The 17,313-nt window shown below is 46.2% G+C and overlaps 1 protein-coding gene across 2 annotated transcripts; it reads right to left on the minus strand.

Moving 5' to 3' along the window:
- Window positions 1-106: 106 nt before the first annotated feature.
- On the minus strand, window positions 107-17,298 carry Snrpa (small nuclear ribonucleoprotein polypeptide A). 2 transcript variants are annotated; one of them, XR_013342463.1, is made up of 7 exons: window positions 16,636-16,919; window positions 12,448-12,620; window positions 10,214-10,393; window positions 7,690-7,863; window positions 7,093-7,181; window positions 5,716-5,946; window positions 107-190 (listed from the first exon to the last, which is right to left on the minus strand). XR_013342463.1 is itself a non-coding variant. In XM_026411554.2 (7 exons), the coding sequence occupies exons 2-7, from the start codon at window positions 16,706-16,708 to the stop codon at window positions 5,787-5,789; spliced, it is 849 nt and encodes a 282-aa protein (XP_026267339.1). In that variant the 5' UTR covers window positions 16,709-16,730; window positions 17,199-17,298; the 3' UTR covers window positions 5,583-5,786. The 2 variants fall into 2 exon arrangements, 1 of the variants encoding a protein (XP_026267339.1); XM_026411554.2 differs by lacking the exon at window positions 107-190 and adding an exon at window positions 17,199-17,298 and having other exon boundaries at window positions 5,583-5,946; window positions 16,636-16,730.
- Between the last annotated feature and the right edge of the window lie 15 nt (window positions 17,299-17,313).

Consider the following 17,313-nt stretch of genomic DNA (forward strand, 5'->3'; position numbering starts at 1 on the left):
AGCAAAAGTTACAGAGCATTCATAAATTTTTATTTTGTTAATTCCAGACGGATATTCTGCATCACCTCAGAAAGGACTGTGATAGGGCTGGAGATGTGGCTCAAGCACTAGCGTGCTCGCTTGGCATGCGTGCGTCCCGGGTTCGATCCTCAGCACCACATACAAACAAAGATGTTGTGTTCGCTAAAATCTAAAAAATAAATATTAATTTAAAAAAAAAAAAAAAAAAGAAAGGACTGTGATAACCCCATGTGCATGGAAATGGAAGTGCAGAAAGTTAAGGAACTTGGCCCCTGCACGATGGCACACATCTGTAATTCCTATTAACTCACTGAAGCAAGAGGATTAAAGTTCAAGGCCAGCCTGGACAACATAGTGAGGACCTTGTCTCAAAAAAACAAAAAGGGCTGGGGATGTGGCTCAGTGCTTAAGCACCCTGGATTCAATCCCTAGTGCCAAAAAAAAGAGACTTGTCTAAGCCAACACAGCCTTAGCCTTGACTAGAGGAGCCAAGATTTGCCTGCAAGCCCACAGGTATCTCTGTTCTCCAACCTCATAGGGCTCTTGTGAGGGTTAAACACTCTCATCCAAATTCAAAATGGATCTTGGGGAACCCAAGAATGTTGAGTGACCTGACAAAGATGCAGTCAACAAAATCCAGACCATCATATCTTTTTCGTTTTTGTTTTTATTTTCTTATTGCTTCTTCTTAGTTATGACAGAAGAATCAATTTTGATAAAATTATACAAGCATAGGGCCAGACCATCATATCTTAACAAGGAATAAACTAACAAAGAAAGTAAGGGGGACAGAATGTAACTGAGGAGTGGCCTAGAACTTTTTTATTTTATTTTTATTGTACTGGGGATTGAACCCGGGGTTACTGAGTTACATCCCCAGTCCTCTTTTCATTTTGAGACAGAGTTTCAAATTGGTGAGGCTAGCCTCTAATTTGCCTCAGACTCCCAAATTGGGATTACAGGTGTGGCTACCACACCCTGTTCTCTGTGTGGCCTACATTTAAAAAGATTTAAGAAGCATATCAACCAGTTACCATATGTAAACTTCTTCTGAATTCTGACTCTAAGTGTATACAGAAGTATGTATACAAATTTTGAAAATCTGAATACTAATCAAATATTGAGTGCTTATTTAGGCATTATCATGGCATTGTGTTTGGTTTGTATATTTTAGAAAATGCTTAAATACAAAGCTGATACTGGGCTAATAGACTGTTTGGGATTTGCTTCAAAATAATTTGAGAAGTAGAGTAGAATCTAACTTGAAAAAAAAATAAGCAAAACTGAAGGAAATATGGGAGTTCAGTATACTATTTATATGTCTTCTTTTTACCAGGTATACGAGATAGTGTACTAAGTATATTTAAAGGGGTTCAGAGTATAGCTCAGTGGTACAGAGCATGCTCAGCATATACCAGTTTGTGGGAGTCAATACCTAGCACCACTCCCCCCACCAAAAAAAATGGTATTTAGAACACACTCCACCTGTAATCCTAGAGAATGAAACAGAAGAATCACAAGTTCAAGGATCGCCTAGGGACTTAGTGAGAACCTGTCTCAATAAAAAGGGTGGGGATGTAGCTCAGTGGTAGAGCATCTGGGCTCAATTCTCAGTACTGCTGAGAGAGGGAGGAAGAGGAAAGGGGATGGGGGGAAGGAAAGAGAAGGAGAAGAGAATACGCTCAATACTGTGGCCCCATTATTACTGAAGAAGTCACAAAGTTATAGAAATGACTTTATTTTCCAAAGCCCAATTTACTTACCTATTGCTGGATAATAATTATCCCAAAATGTAGTAGCTTAAAACCAACATTATGGTTATTTCTCTGGGTCAGAAGTCTAGACATGGCTTAGCTAGTTGCCTATGGGCCTACAAGGCTACAATCAATCTGTCAGCCAGGGATGCAGGTCCATCGACAGCTGGACTTGGATCTGATTCCAAGCTCTCAGACAATGGTTGGAAAGATTCAGTTCCTTGTGGAAACTGGACTGTGGGCCTCTGTCCTCACTAGCTGTTGGCTAGAGGCTTCCCTCAGCTTCTTGCCACACGTATCTCTTCAAAGACAGCTAGCAACAAGAAGCCAGTCTTTGTAATCTTATCATGGAAGTGACATCCCATTATTTTTGCTGTAGTGTCCACTCCCCACCATCAGCAGTTTTCAATTTCTGTGGTTTCAGTTACCAGCCTTCTGAAAATATTAAATGGAAAATTCCAGAAATAAACAATGACTTTAAATTATGCTATCCCGAGTATGATGAAATCTCACACCATCTACTCCAGCCTGCCCCGACGGGAATCATCCCTTTGTCCAGTGGACACACACTGTATATGCTCCTTGCACATTAGTCACTTAAGTAGCTACATAGGTTGTCAGGTACCCAGCCCCCATGCTTGTGTTCAAGTCACCCTTATTTTGTTTAATAGTAGCCCCAAAGCTTAAGAGTAATGGTTCTACTTACTATAGTGATACATTCGTACCCACATTTATAGCAGCATAATTCATAATAGCCAAGTTATAGAACCAGCGTAGACGTGCCTCAACAGATGAATGAATAATGAATGTCTGATATATGCACACAACGGCTTTCTACTCAGCCATAAAGAACAAAATTATGTCTTTTGCAGGAAAATGGATGAAACTGGAGATCATGCTAAGTGAAATGAGTCAAACTCAGAAAGTCAAGGGTCATGTTTTCTCTTCTATGTGGAAACTAGAGAGAAAAAAAGAAAAAAGGGAACAAGGAGAGGATCTCATGCAAATAAGAGGAAGACCATTAGAGTAGAGGATGGGGACTAGGGAAAAGTACAGGAAATACACCAAATTATGCAATGTGCATGTACAAATATATCATGATAAATCTCACTATTAGGTAGTTATGATGTAGCAATTAAAAAAGCAGCAATGATGCTAAGAGGCCATAAAGTGCTTTAAGTTAAAAAGTGATAATGAGGAAAGGAAATGAAATCAGGATGAGGTTGCTAAGATCCATGGTTAAGAATGACTCTTGTGGGCCGGGGATGTGGCTCAAGCGGTAGCGCGCTCGCCTGGCATGCGTGCGGCCCGGGTTCGATCCTCAGCACCACATACCAACAAAGATGTTGTGTCCGCCGAGAACTAAAAAATAAATATTAAAAATTCTCAAAAAAAAAAAAAAAAAAAAAAAAAAAAAAAAAAAAAAAAAAAGAATGACTCTTGTGTGAAATTGTGAAGGAAAAGGAAATTCATGTGAGTTTTGCTATCACACCTTAAACAGCAAGTTACAGCCTCAGTGCATGACAAATACTTACAGATGGAAAAAGCACTACACAGTTTGGTACAGCTCCTGGCTTCAGGAGTGTATAGGAGATCTTAGAATGCATTCTTCACAGAAAAATGCGGGGCTGCTATATTCACTTGAAGCAGGTCACTAGGTCCAGCTCATGCCCAAAAGGGGATTTCAGCTGGGTGCAGTAGCATATGCCTGTAATCCCAGCTGCTCGGGAGGCTGAGATAGGAGGATCCCAGTTCAAAGCCAGCCTCAGCAAAAGACAGGCACTAAGCAACTCAGTGAGACCCTGTCTCTAAAATACAAAATAGGGCTGGGGATGTGTCTCAGTGCCCTCGAGTTCAATCCCCCGTATTCGGGCCCCAAAAGGGTGGGTGGGGGGAGTGGATTTCACAAAAGTGAGAATATCAGAGGCTGGTCATTATCAGAAACCATCTTAGAGGCTAGCTACCACACCAAAGCTTTATCCATGACCCAGAGGCAGCCACAGCAAGCCCCACAGTCCACCATCCTTCTCGCTCCAATCGTATCCACATAAACAAAAGGGCCACCAAAGCACAGGTCTATGGAACAAACACCACGCACACTGCATTCCCTGGAGGTCTTCCTTCTCCCTAGTCCCCAACACTGAGCTCACTCCCACCACGGAACCATCACACTGCCTCAATCACATGGGAGGCTGCTCCTTGTCTTTTGGGGTTCAGACCCAAAATTGCCTCTCTGCAATGCTCCCCCCTCAGCTTTCTCTTCCGTCTTGCTGAGGAGAAATCAGGCTCTGGGGTTGTCACCAGCCAGAAACAAAATGAGGTAGTAGAGGATCTGATTCATGTCTCACCTGTAAACTTGTTTCCACTAGAGGATCCACACCACTCCCAGGGCCCTCAACTCTGCACTGAGTGATCCAAACTTTTTTTTGCTGGGCAGAGGCAGGACACAAAACAAGCTTGTAGTCAGGGAGGAGTCTGTCAAATGGCTTCAGCCATTTCTACAAACCCAGCACCCATTACCACAGGCCATGAGCCTAAGTCACTTCTACTCAGATACACCTTCTCAGAGGGCCTTTTCTTGACACCCACAACTGTTCCCAGTCCTGTTACCCCACCCCAGCACTTGTGCTTCCATTAGAATACTTGAAACTAGCTCATCTACTTATTTCATTACATTCTCTAACTCTAGAATCTATAGTGTTTATTTAGTACCTAATAGGTGCTACTAAGCAAAAATGCTGATTTGGGTGCTTGCTAAGTACCTGGTAGCATAAGTGTGCATGTGAATGTGTGGGTTTTGGGAGGAGAGTGAGTACTAACCTTATTGCAGTATTAACAGGATTCCTCTTCACATAGGAAGAAAATGAAGCTCAGGGGAGGGACATCAATTGCACATGGGGTAACAGGGACTTCCCAGAGTGGAAACCAGGACTGGTTGGCCACAAAAGCCACAAATCATAGCCACTAGGCTGTGGTGCCCAAAGTGGTAGGTGAGATGTCTCCACTGACCTGCTGCAGCAACACTGCATCATTTAACAAAGATGGCAATCCCTCTCTTCTTCCTCTTCAGACCACACAGGAAAAATTCTGCATTTGACGATGCACGGTTTCAATTTTTTTTTTTTTTAAGTGTTGGGGAGCCTCACGCTTGTCAGGCAAATGCTCTACCATTGAGCCACATCCCAGTCCTTTTTATTTAATGACAGGGTCTTGCTACGTTGCCCCGGCCAGCCTTCAATTTGGGATCCTCCTGCCTCAGTCTCCAAAGTAGGATTACAGTTGTGCACCACTGCACCCACTTACTTTGTCACTTCTAACAGACTTTTTTTGGAGCACTCTACAACTGAGCTACATCCCCAGCCCTTTTTTATTTTTGAGACAAAGTCTTGCTAAGATGCTCAGGCTGGCTTTGATCTTGCAATCTTCCTGCCTGTCGAGGCAGGAAGACATTCCTCTTTAATGGAGAGAGCAAAATAGGAACAGAATTAGGCTTAAAGCCTAAGCGGGAGATGACATCCAGATAAAATGGTGTGTCGCTGGAGGTGCATCCTTGTGCAATACACAACCTGCCAGTACATGGCAGTCCTCCATTTCTACTTCTTGCCCCAAACGCTGACTTGAGACAACAGAAAATTGCCAAAGCAGTACTTAAGACTGGATAACATTATTATACTACTGTGTGTTTCCCCAAGTTTGCAAACCCCAAAATGCCAAGAGGTCCAAAAGCCCATGATGTGCTGATGTGGAGAGAAGGGAACCATGGAAAGCAAGAAAATAAAGAGACAAACGGTTGCGAAAAACCAAACCTCAAAAAAAAACCACTTTAATTCCAGCCTTACAGCGCCAGGTGCAATGTCTGGGGACAGACTCTGGGTACAATGCTGTGTGGCGACCACGCACTCACACACGGCTCTGAGAAGGCCCCCAAAGGGGGACTTACCTTCAGGGGCTGAGCCAAGGGGGAAGGGACAGCCCCAGAACAGGGGTAAGGACAGGCCTAGGGAAAAGGTGCTACTTCTTGGCAAAGGAGATCTTCATGGCGTTGTTCTGGGTGATCTTAAAGCCCTGGAGGGCATCCCGAGCTGCCCCTGCCTGCACCTCGTTGTCAAACTCCACAAAGGCGATATCATGCCGCCCAGGGACCAAGCGGACCTCCTTGAAGCCAGGGAACCTGAGAGAAGGAAATGACAGACCTCAGACATGTCCCCCTAACATTTTTGCAGGTAGAGTGCAGAGTCCAGGAAGATGCTGAACATCTTACAATGCTCAGGACAGGCCCCCATGACAAAGGAGTAGCCCATACAGAACATGCAGCGCTGAGCTGAGAAACCCAATGTAAACAAGCTGCTTAATGAAAAATTTTAACACGACACCCGGGAAACCACAACCTTGATGACGACACCAAATGCCGAAACCCCATCCTTCCCCCATCACAACCCACTTCCAGCTTCGAAAAGAATCGCTACTCTCACTTTTCCAATACGCTGATATGCTGCTGCTTTAATCTCCCTTTTCTCATTCCTTACTGCCTTCTCCGCTAGAAAACCCTCCTCAGTTTACCGGGCATCTTCTTCCACCAGTATTTTCACAAAATACACAGTTTTGTGGACATGACATACAAGTGGTATTGTTTCAATTTTGTTCAGTTTCTCAAAAATTCCTCAGCATTATCATAAAGCAACTATTACATTGCCGTCTCCACTTCTCTAAATGGCCACACTGTAGACCATGGTAAGTATCGGCATGAGCCATCCCGTCTTCAGGGCTGCCTCCTACTCTCCACGGTGACACTGTGATGATTACCCCTTTCACAGCTACTAGGAACTGACTTGTTTTCAAGACTTTCTGTGGGACACATGAAGCAGAACCACTAGGTGAACTCGCCCACATCCTCGACACCTGTTTAACAGTTGCTCCACCTGATGGCCACACAGTGTTGTCCTCCTCAGCATGGCACCAGGGTTCACACACCTCCACCTCTTTGTCAGCTAGCCAGTGATCAATGAGGTCTTGCTATCGTTTTATATACACCTTGCACGGCTGAACACCAATCTCATCCATTTTTCCATTTTAAAGATTAGAAAAATGAACCAAAGCCTGGGCTGACAAAGGCCAACGTGCACTGGCCATGGTTACCCAATCTGTCTCATCACCAGCTTTGGCTTCCTCCTCCTCCTCCTCCACCCTCAGTTGCTATCCCTACTGCCAAGCCTGAGCTGGCTTGGGGCTCTGCCAGCACAATTCCAAGACTCACTCCCCTGGTGACACCTTCTGGCCATCACCCTCTAGCTCTAGCCCAGCTACTAGCCCTACTTACTGGTTGAAAAGCATGGACAGCATGAGCTCGTTGGTCTCCTCTGGCAGATTGGTAAGGAACAAGATGTGATTTGGTGGATTCTCGGAAAGCTGCAGGAGAGGAAAGGAAGCCCATGAGCATGAAGTACTGAGTGGACTGGAGGGATCCATGGCATTGCCCTCTACTCACCACCCCTCCCACTGCTTGAATTCTGTCTAGCACCTCTGAAACATGCTGTTGCCCCTCTACCAACACCCTGTACCCCTACAAACTACAGGCCATAAAACAGCAGAGGTTTCTGTTTTGGCCACTGACCTATCCCTTGAGCACAGCATAAGTGCTGGTACACGAGCAGGTGCTCAATAGAAGTTCACAAAATGACCCTAGATGCTGGGCACCGCTCCAGCTTCGACCTGCCCTACCAGACCTCCACCAAACATGCCAATTCCTCTCTACCCCAGGGTCCAAGCCCATTGCTATGAGCTCACTACTGAGGTATCTCTGCTTCAGTACCAACCCCTTGGGAGTCTGCCCAAACCACCCAATCTACAGCAGCCCCTGCACGGTCCCCTTCTATCCTATATTTCACATGAAACCCTGGAGGGACTGAACACTTACAGGTTGGGCAGGTGGCATCTGCCCTGGCATAAGCTGTTGTGGGGGCATGGCCCCTGGTGGGATCTGGCCTGGTGCAAGGCCTGGTGGCGGGATCATGCCAGGGGGTGGCATGTAGGGAGGCTGGCCCGGCATGTGGTGCATGATGCGGGGTGCCTGAGTCATTGGAGGCATGCCCTGTGGAGAAAGAGAGCAGGACTGAGGACAGGAGAAGGCGCCGCTACAGTGCCCGCAGGAGACAAAGGAGCAAAGGCTGTTAGAAGAAACCCTGTAGGTAAGAAATAAAAGAGGAGGAGGCCAAAAAAAAGGCACCAAGATACCAGATGGAGCAAAAAGGACCTGGGCTCAAGGGCAACAGTACATCAGAAAACAAATTTTCTAAAAGAATTTTTAAGGTATAAAAATTAGTGGGACCCAACCTTGTTTACAGATATATAAATAGAAAACAAGACTGAGGCGGAAATGCAAACAACTGTGAACTCAAAGGTGTAGAAACATGCTAAGGAGCATCCTGTACTTTCGCTTCTAAGAAACAAAAACTAAATAAAGAAACAGACCCAGAGACATGGGGAGAAACAAAGATAATGGAGGGCTGGAATGTGGCTCAGTGGTAGAGCCTTTGCTTTAGCATGAACAGGCTCCGGCATGCATCCCCAGCACCACAGAAAAAGAAAGGTGGGGTGGGCATGGAAGACAGCAATGGAAAGAGACGGTCAGGGAAGATACAGAGAGGTGAAGTGGGAGCCAGCCCAGAGCGCACAACACACAGTGTAGCCCAGAGCCAGCCTCCAACCTTAGAAGTCAAATATGGAGGGAAGGCTAGGCCCCCAAGAGACTGGTAACAACGGAAAAGCCCAACAGAGACTCAAGACACCATCACCGACTCCAGATAAAACGTGACTGACACAGCCTGAGCACCATAAGACTCTGAGGGCCAGAGAGACATGGAGTCCTAAGAAGGGGTCGGTTCACTCATCCTTTCTTTTGTGTCAGCACTTTTGGCATCCTGTTAGAAAACAGGATGCTCCCGCTTTTCAGCCTCAAAGTCAGGAGGACATTTTCCTGTTTTCTTAACTCTTCTTTTGTTAGTTGTCACATTCAGGTCTATGGCTCAGCTGAAACTACCTTTTATGTATAATACGAGGGGACAATAATTCTTTTCTCTTACAGATCCAACTGTCCAGCATCACTTACTGGGAAAAAAATAAGTTCCACTGAACTGCAGTGGCACCCTCATCATATCATACATCAAGTGGCCAACGTGTGTGACTATTTCTAGACTTTGTTCCACCCACTGGTCCATCTTTCTACTATTTTGCCAACAGTACATCATCTCAATTGCTGCAACTTCACAACAGGTCTTCTGCCCCAGCTTTAATCATCTTGCCTGCCTTGGCCTGGCCTTTCCAAGCATTGTCTACTGACCTCTTACTGGGATTTGGACTGCAGCAATTGTGTTTAATACTCAGCTGGGCACAGTGGCGCACACCAGTAATCCAAGCGGCTCGCAAAGCTAAAGCAGGAGGATCGTGAGTTCAAAGCCAGCCTCAGCAAGTGAGGCGCCAAGTAATTCAGTGAGACCCTGTCTCTAAATAAAACACAAAATAGGGCTAGAGATGTGGCCCAATGGTCAAGGGTTCAATCTCTGGTACCCAAAACAAACAAACAACAACAAAAAGCACTTAGATCAAGTGTAGAGAGAACCAATCTCTTAACAATATGGCACTGAGTCTTCTCGTCCGTGGCTAAAGTCTCCTATTTCTCCCAGCAACATTCTGTTGTTTCAGGTAGCAGTTTCATGCGTTTTCCCCTTGGTGCTATTTTTCAATATGAACTTTGTTATAAGCACATAGAAATAGAACTTTTTTCACATGGATCTTATATTCAGCAACCTTTCCAAATTAAATTCATTTATTTGTCCCAACAGTCAGTAGATTCTTTTGGATTTTCTAAATAACTGGTGACTTAAAAAGACACATAATAGGTGATGTTGTAATTCCAGCTACTCAGGAGACTGAGAAAAGGATCAAATTTGAGGCCAGATTCAGCAACTTAGCAAAACCCTGTCTCAGAATAAAAATTAAAAAGGGATGAGAAAGCCAGGTATGGTGGTACAGGCCTACAATCCCAGCAACTAAGGAGGCTGAGACAGAAGGATGACGAGTTCAAGGCCAGCTTCAGGGCTGAACAAAATCCTGTCTCAATAAAAAAGGGTGGGGATGTAGCTCAGTGGTAGAGCACCCCTGAGTTCAACCCCAAATACTACCCCTGCCCCCCCAAAAGATACAGACATTAAAATCAAGGTCAAGGAGAGAAGTTAGATGACAGGCATGGAAAAAGATCTTCAGAAACAATCAAGTAGGGAGAGATTAGGAATTTCAACACCACCAAAAGACAACAATCTCTTTAAGAAAATGGAATGGAAGCATCCGAGTCCCCACAGGGAGAACATACCCCACCCTGCCCCCATGTCAGGCCATGTGAAAGGCCTAGTGATGAGAGGGATGCATCTCTGTGCCCTGCTTACCGGGACAGGCCCCTGGACAGCTCCCACCACGGGAGCAGCCGCCCCACCCTGCACAGCCTTCTTGGCAGCTGGGGTCTCCTGGCTCTTGGGCTTCCTCTTCTCCCGCTTGCGGTCCCTCTCCACAAAGGTACCCTTCATCTTGGCAATGATATCTGAATCAGTCTTGGCATACTGGATACGCTACCAAACACAGAACAGAAAGATTAAGGATGGGGAATTCAGAGCCACATTGCCTAGGTTCAATTTTAAGAGCAGAGCACTTGCCTAGCATGCTTGAGGCTCAGGGTTTGAAATCTAACACCACTTAAAAAAAAAAAAAGAATTGCCTCAATATTCATCTATAAAATGGGGATTATGGAATTCCCCACATGGAAGGATTGCTATAAGAACTAGACACAGCAACTGCTCAGAAAATAAGTTATTGGTATTTCTAAAGAGAGATGGGACAGCCCCGAGTATCAGGCCAAAGACAGCCTGAGAAGGCAAAGCTAGGACACAAGCACTATGCAGGGGAGTTCCAGCTGCAAGGAGGATCAGTCATCCAGGCTAAATCTGATTCATGCCTCTGCCTGCAGAGAACCCACTGCACATCAGGCCCCATTTTAGGCTCTGAGAGCATAGCGGTGAGCAGAGCAGACAAAAGCCCTGCCCAGATGGTGCATTCTCAGTGAATGAAGGTACAATGAAGAGTCAAACACGAACTGAGACGGGGTTGTCATTGTTGAAAAGGGAATTTTCAGAGAGGATAGCCAGGAATGCCACCTCTGTACCAAGATCGCACTAATTTGTGCACAGACAGAAAGGAAGGCAGGGAATGAGCCATAAGGACATCTGGTAATAGAGCCTTCTAGCAAAGGAACAGCCATACAAAGAGCTAAGGCCTCCGTGGTGTGTTCCAGGAAGAGCAAAGAGGCTCAAGAGATGAGGAGGAAACGTCATAAGGTCAACTGGGGACCACAGTGAAGGCTTTTTTTTCTTAGAAAGATGATAGCTAGAAGTATTGTAAGGACAGTGACAAGCCCTCGCTGTCATAAAACAGAGGCTGTGGGGCTGGAGATGTAGCTCAGTGTTAGGGAACTTGCCTAGCACGTGCAAGGCCTGGGTTCCATCCCCAGCACCTCAAAAAAATGATGGTGGTTGTAGAGAATGGCCTGTGGAGAACAGGGATCAAAGCAGGGAGCCTAGGCCAGAAGCAGTGGTGCCCACCTGTAATCCCAGCGGCTTGGAAGGAGGATTTCGAGTTCAAAGCCAGCCTCAGAAAGGGAGAGGCACTAAGCAACTCAGTGAGACCCTGCCCTTAAATAAAATACAAAATTGGTCTGGGGATGTGGCTCAGTGCCCTGAGTTCAATCCCCGGTACCAAAATTAAAAATTTAAAAAAAAAAAAAAAAAAAAAGAAAAAGAAAAAAGCAGGGAACTTAGTAAGCAGACCACCACTGTTGTCCTGATGAGGGAAGGGGGTGTTTAGGACAGGCCAGCAACAGGGAGGGAGGGACGAGAAGCAGGCCACTGGTAGTTTTGAAGATAGAGACAACAGCACTTTCTGACAACTCACACATACCTGAGTGCTTCATATGCTCCAAGTAGTGACTTGGGAAAAATGTGAGAGAAGGAATGACACAAAAACATTCATAATTTTAAATCCTCAAAAATCAATTCCTGGGGCTGGGGATGTGGCTCAAGCGGTAGCGCGCTCGCCTGGCATGCGTGCGGCCCGGGTTCGATCCTCAGCACCACATACAAACAAAGATGTTGTGTCCGCCAATAACTAAAAGAAATAAATATTAAAAAAATTCTCTCACTCTCTCTCCCCTCTCTTTAAAAAAAAAAAAAAAAAAAAAAATCAATTCCTAAGCCCGAGATGTGGTGCACTCCTGTAACCCCAGCTATGTGGGAGGCCAAAGCAAGAGAATCACGAATTTGAGGCCATTCTTGCAACTGGCTCAAAATAAAAAAAGGGATGTAGTTCTGTAGTAATGTGCTCCAGGTTCAATGCCTAGTACCACCAAACAAACCATCTGAGATGCTTGAGAAAGTAACTAGAAGATGTGACACCAGGCTCACACCCAGAAGTTACGAGTAGTAGGCTTCAACACTCTGTCCTCTCTGGACAGAGGGAACAGGAGCCCATCAGTTCCTGGTGCCCACTGCCTCCCACAGGATCTGCCTGGACTTACCACACCCACAAACACACATAACCCATAGATACATAACTGCTGTGCTGGAGTGCTCACCATGGGCTTGTCATAGAAGGGGAAACCCTGCATGGATCGCAGGGCATTGGTGGCGCTGCTGACCTCCTTGAAGATAACAAAGGCCTGACCTCTCATCTTGAGGCTCCGCGACACCAGAATATCCAGGATCTGGCCAAACTGGGAGAAAATGGCATACAGGGACTTCTTCAGCTCTGCAGTTAGGAAAAGAAAGAGCGGTCAGGAAAAGAAAGAGTGATGGAGAGCTTCTATTTTCAGAGAGGCACGGCCCAGGCGCAAGGCCAACTGATAAGGTACCCAGAATGCCACAGGCAGTAAACTCTGAAGACCCCCCAACAAGAGCAGCAGCCTGCCAAGGACCACTCAAGTGACTGAGTACGTTCTTCTACAAGAAGTGGACCTCACGACACCTGCCTGCTGAGCCGCCAGGAGGAACACGAATGTCCAGTGCACAGTGCTCCTTAAAGACAGGCACTTCTTTCCGTTGCCACTCACATCCTGACACAGGCCCTCTCAATGCCGTCCTGGTAAGTCTCCCAAACTCATGTCTGCCCAAACGCCAGTTCACCCCCAAGCCTCCAGTCACACTGGTCTCCCAGCCCTTTCTCAAGACAAACACCCATCTACCACCAGGCACCTGCACTAGCTGGAGAAAGAAACCACCTTCTCCAGATGTTTCCACGGATGCCTGCTTCTAGTCATTCAGGTCTCAACAGAAATGTCGCCACTTCCTAGAAGCCTTCTCTGACCCCCGTGTCAACACATCACTCTGTGTCCCTCCTCCTGCCCCTCATCTTATCCTATTTGCCTTTACTTCATGGCACTTTCCAACTCCTGACCTAATGTTTACTCACTGTCTTCACAGCTACAGGCCACTCTGAGTTGTTTGCTGTAGTCTCCCCATGCCTAGTTCGTCTAGCACACAAACATAGATGGGTAAAAATACCATATAATGTCGGGCATGATGGCACACGCCCGTGTGAAGCAGAAGGATGGCCCGTTCAAAGCCAGCCTTGGCAACTTAGAGAGGCCCTAAGCAACTAGCAAGACCCTGTCTCTAATTAATGTCGAAAAAAGGTCTGACTCAGTGGTTAAGTGGCCCCGGATTCAATCCCTGGTACAAAAAAAAAAAAAAAAAAAGCCAGGCACATGCCTGTAACCCCAGCAGCTTGGGAGGCTGAGGAAGGAGGATTGTGAGTTCAAAGCCAGCCTTGGCAAAAGCGAGGCACTTAGCAACTCAGTGAGACCCTGTCTCTAAATAAGATACAAAAAAGAAGATACCGCGAAATGTTACATGGAAATTACTTCATAAATCCTCACTAAAGAGCTGGGCGGGGGCTCAGTGGTACACCCTTGCCTACCATGTGGAAGGCACTGGGTTCAATTTAACCCCTCATACAAATAAATACGGTAAAATAAAAATCCTTACAAAAATCCCACAAGGTAGCATCACTGACTTCCGATTTTACTAAGAAGAAACAGGCTCTCACAGGATCCAACACTGACAGTGCTGAGAACGTGACAGCACCAGCTCCACAACCCAATTCCATCTGAACCAGGTCCCCCAAACACCTCCCCAGCAAACTGTCTTGCTTTACAGCAAGTGGGACTTGAACAAAACACAGGAACCCTCTTGTGAAAACTGTAACAAGGTCTTAGGCAAAAAAAAAAAAAGGTGCCAGAGACACAGCTGTGTGTGTGCTGGGGGAGACAAGGGTCACGGATGTTTTGAAGCAATCTGCCAAAAATTCCCCTGGTGGGGGCATTTCTGGTTTTCCTCTCCATGTTCCATCCCCTGAGGCAGTCTAGACATCTGTCACTCCCCTGGCCTCTGGACTTTTCCCTCTTCTGCCTCTACTCCTGCCCATTCAAGTCTGCCTTCCAGGCAGGAAGACATTCTATAAGTGACACAACCAAGACAAGGAGCTGCCTAGCCTGGCTTCCCAACACCCTCAGAATAAAGTTCCACACCTCCCTCACCACGGCCACAAGCCCTGTAAGCCATCAGTGTGCCGCTCACTGGGAAGTTTCTCCAATATTCACAGGCCTCTAAGCCTAAGATCCAAACTACCTGTAATTCCCAGAATGCTTCAGGCTCTTTCACCCTAGACATTTGCACATCCTGGTGCAAATATGACACACTCTTCTATCTCATGGTAATATACATACCACTTCCTCTACCTGGAAAGTTCTTCCAAAATATTTCCTATCAAGCCAAATGAATCTACCTCTTTTCTAGGCTTCCAATCCCAGCTTTCCACTCTGCTTGTGCTTCCCACCCCCATAATGGCCCTCCCAACTTTGAGCTGTCAAAGACTAGTGATGCAGAACCAAGACTCCTGGTCACCAGTGAGTCCACAGCACTGTGCAGTACAGGCTGAGCATGACATTCTGAAAGTATACATGGAATTTACATTCCTAGGTGTTTTGAGAGAGAGAGAGACAGACAGACAGAGAGTGTGTGTGTGTGTTGCTGAGGATTGAACCCAGGGCCTTGTGTATGTGAGGCAAGCACTCTACCAACTGAGCTATAAACCCCAGCCTCATTCCTAGGTTTTAGTGGGTTTTACAGCACTGGGGACTGAACCCAGAGGTAGACAAGTACTTCAAAGAGATTATATCCCTAGTCCTTTCTAAAAATTTGTTTTGAGTCAGGGCCTCACTAAATTGCTCAAGTTGACCTCAAACTTGTAATCCTCCTGCCCAAAGCCTCCAGAGTTGCTGAGATTATAGGCACGGACCACCACCCAGCCCTTGTTTTGGTTTAACAAAAATTTTATTGGTAATCTCTTATTAATCCCAGTGACATTCTTTGGTTCTCCTAAAATTTCTCTAGAAGTCATGAGGTTTTTTTTGTTTTTGTTGTTTGTACCAAGGATTTAACATTGCTGAGGCTGGTCTCAAACCTGGCAATCCTCCTGCCTCAGTTTCCCAAGTGGCTGGGATTACAGCGGTGTGCCACCCAAGTCCGTTTAATAACAGCTTTTATTCCACCCCCAAAAACTGCTGGGTACCATGAAATGAAGCACTACGCAAAGGTTTAGTTAATCTGATCCCAAAACATTCATTCAAAGAAAGTTATGATTTTGCCCAGTTTCCAGGTATAGGAAATAAGATTCAAAGAAGGTGAAAATTGGATGGGGGTTGTGATTCAGTGGCAGAAGGCTTGCCTTGCACATGTAAGGCACTGGGTTCCATCCTCAGCACCGCATAAAAATGAGTAAACAAAATAAAGATTAAAATAAATAAATAAAGGTGAAAATTTACTAAAGAAAGTGGAAGTGTCTTTCTGATTTCAAGAATTAATTCAGTCCTGGGCATGGTGGCGCACACCTGCAATCCCAGTGGCTCTGGAGTCCCAGTGGCTGAGACAGAAGGATGGTGAGTTCAAAACTAGCCTCGGCAAAAAGCAAGGCACTAAGCAACTCAGTGAGACCCTGTCTCTAAGAGGGGCTGGGATGGGGCTCAGTGGTCGAGTGCCCCTGAGTTCCATCCCTGGTTCCAAAAAAAAAAAAAAAAAACCCTAAATTCCTAGGCTGGGGTTGTGATTCAGTGGCAGAACACCTGCCTCACAAGTGTGAGGCACTGGGTTCAATCCTGGCACCACATAAAAACAAATAAAGGCACGGAGTCCATACACAACTAAAAAAATATTTTAAAAAACAAAGTTAACTCTCACTTTCCCAGTCTCAGAAATGGGAATGACAGTAGTGCCCTCCTACAGGTCTATTTTGAAATTTAAAAATAATTAAGAATTACACAAGTACATAAATTAGTCCCTGGTTCAGAGTGTTAACCATCACTAATATATATTTCCACAAATGACCAAGACAACCTCAGTATCAGCCCTTACAGAGCTTACAGGCCAGAGGGAAGACAGCATGACTGTAGAGTGATCCTGGCTTGAGTGGGCATACCCAGGACCTATGGGAAATCAGTGGCAGCCACGTGATGGGAGAGTGGATCCAGGAGGGCTTCCTGGAGGGGGAGTCCTGTAAGCTAAAATCTTAAAGGATTATCAAGAGCGACCGGTTACAGGGAAGAGTGTTAGATGTATGCAGAAGACACAGGAAGCAGTATGTAGAAAGACCACGGAGTTAACTTATTCGTTTGTCTGAAGAAGACGGAGAAAGAGAAGCAGGTACTTGAGGTGGAAAGGGACCAGCTCATGCGCCATAGACCATGGTCCAGAGCATCGCGAGCACTCACCATCCTTCTTGATCTTCTCATTGAGGTTGTTGATATAAATAGTGTGGTTGGGGCGGGTCTCGGGAACTGCCATGGAGAGAGGTACCGAGGTACGGCTTAAAGAAGGAAAAAGGTGAGTTAAGACTTGGGTTTTTCCAAATCTTTTCTCCCGAACGGAGAGAAAAGACTCTATTCAGGGATCTTCCTTCCAAGAGGAAGTCAGGTAAGACAGGAGTTGGGGGGTGAAGGCACAGCTTGGGCAACAATGCGAGCCAGGGATTCCGCTCCTCCAGCCCGCGTGCTGAGAGAAATCTCGAGAAATTTACTACGAATCCCGGGATGCTCTACGCGGCCCGGCAGGCGGAGCGTCCCAAGTGGCAATTCCCATTGGCTCACGCACCCAAAGGACGGTCCGAGGGGAAACCCGGATGTAAGAGCCAGTTTAAGAAAGCAGGGAAGCTTTCAGACATCCTGGCCTCGCACAGCGACAACGCTTCCCCAACCGAGGTGCGGGAAATACCGGACGCCAAGTGCTCCGCCCGCCTTCCTGGCGCCAATAGCCGCTTGGGCCCGAAAAAACTTACCGACAGGGCCTCAAGTCCCCCAAGTGGCGCCAGGTACGTTCTTCAAACCAGACCACAAAGATTCCTCTTCTGGCTCCGCCTTTCCTTTTATGCAATCCAATCCCTGCCGGGAAAT

Source organism: Urocitellus parryii, chromosome 15 (assembly GCF_045843805.1).
Source record: "Urocitellus parryii isolate mUroPar1 chromosome 15, mUroPar1.hap1, whole genome shotgun sequence".
Taxonomy (NCBI): domain Eukaryota; kingdom Metazoa; phylum Chordata; class Mammalia; order Rodentia; family Sciuridae; genus Urocitellus; species Urocitellus parryii.

What these genes read in the sequence shown, in the direction of transcription:
- Snrpa (XM_026411554.2), bottom strand. Translation starts at nt 16,708, where the DNA reads ATGGCAGTTCCCGAGACCCGCCCCAACCACACTATTTATATCAACAAC. An exon ending in CTGTCCAGGGGCCTGTCCCG is followed by an intron (nt 7,864 to 10,213) that starts GTAAGCAGGGCA and finishes CTTTCTCCACAG; the next exon opens with GGCATGCCTCCAATGACTCA. An exon ending in CTGTCCATGCTTTTCAACCA is followed by an intron (nt 5,947 to 7,092) that starts GTAAGTAGGGCT and finishes TCCTTCTCTCAG; the next exon opens with GTTCCCTGGCTTCAAGGAGG.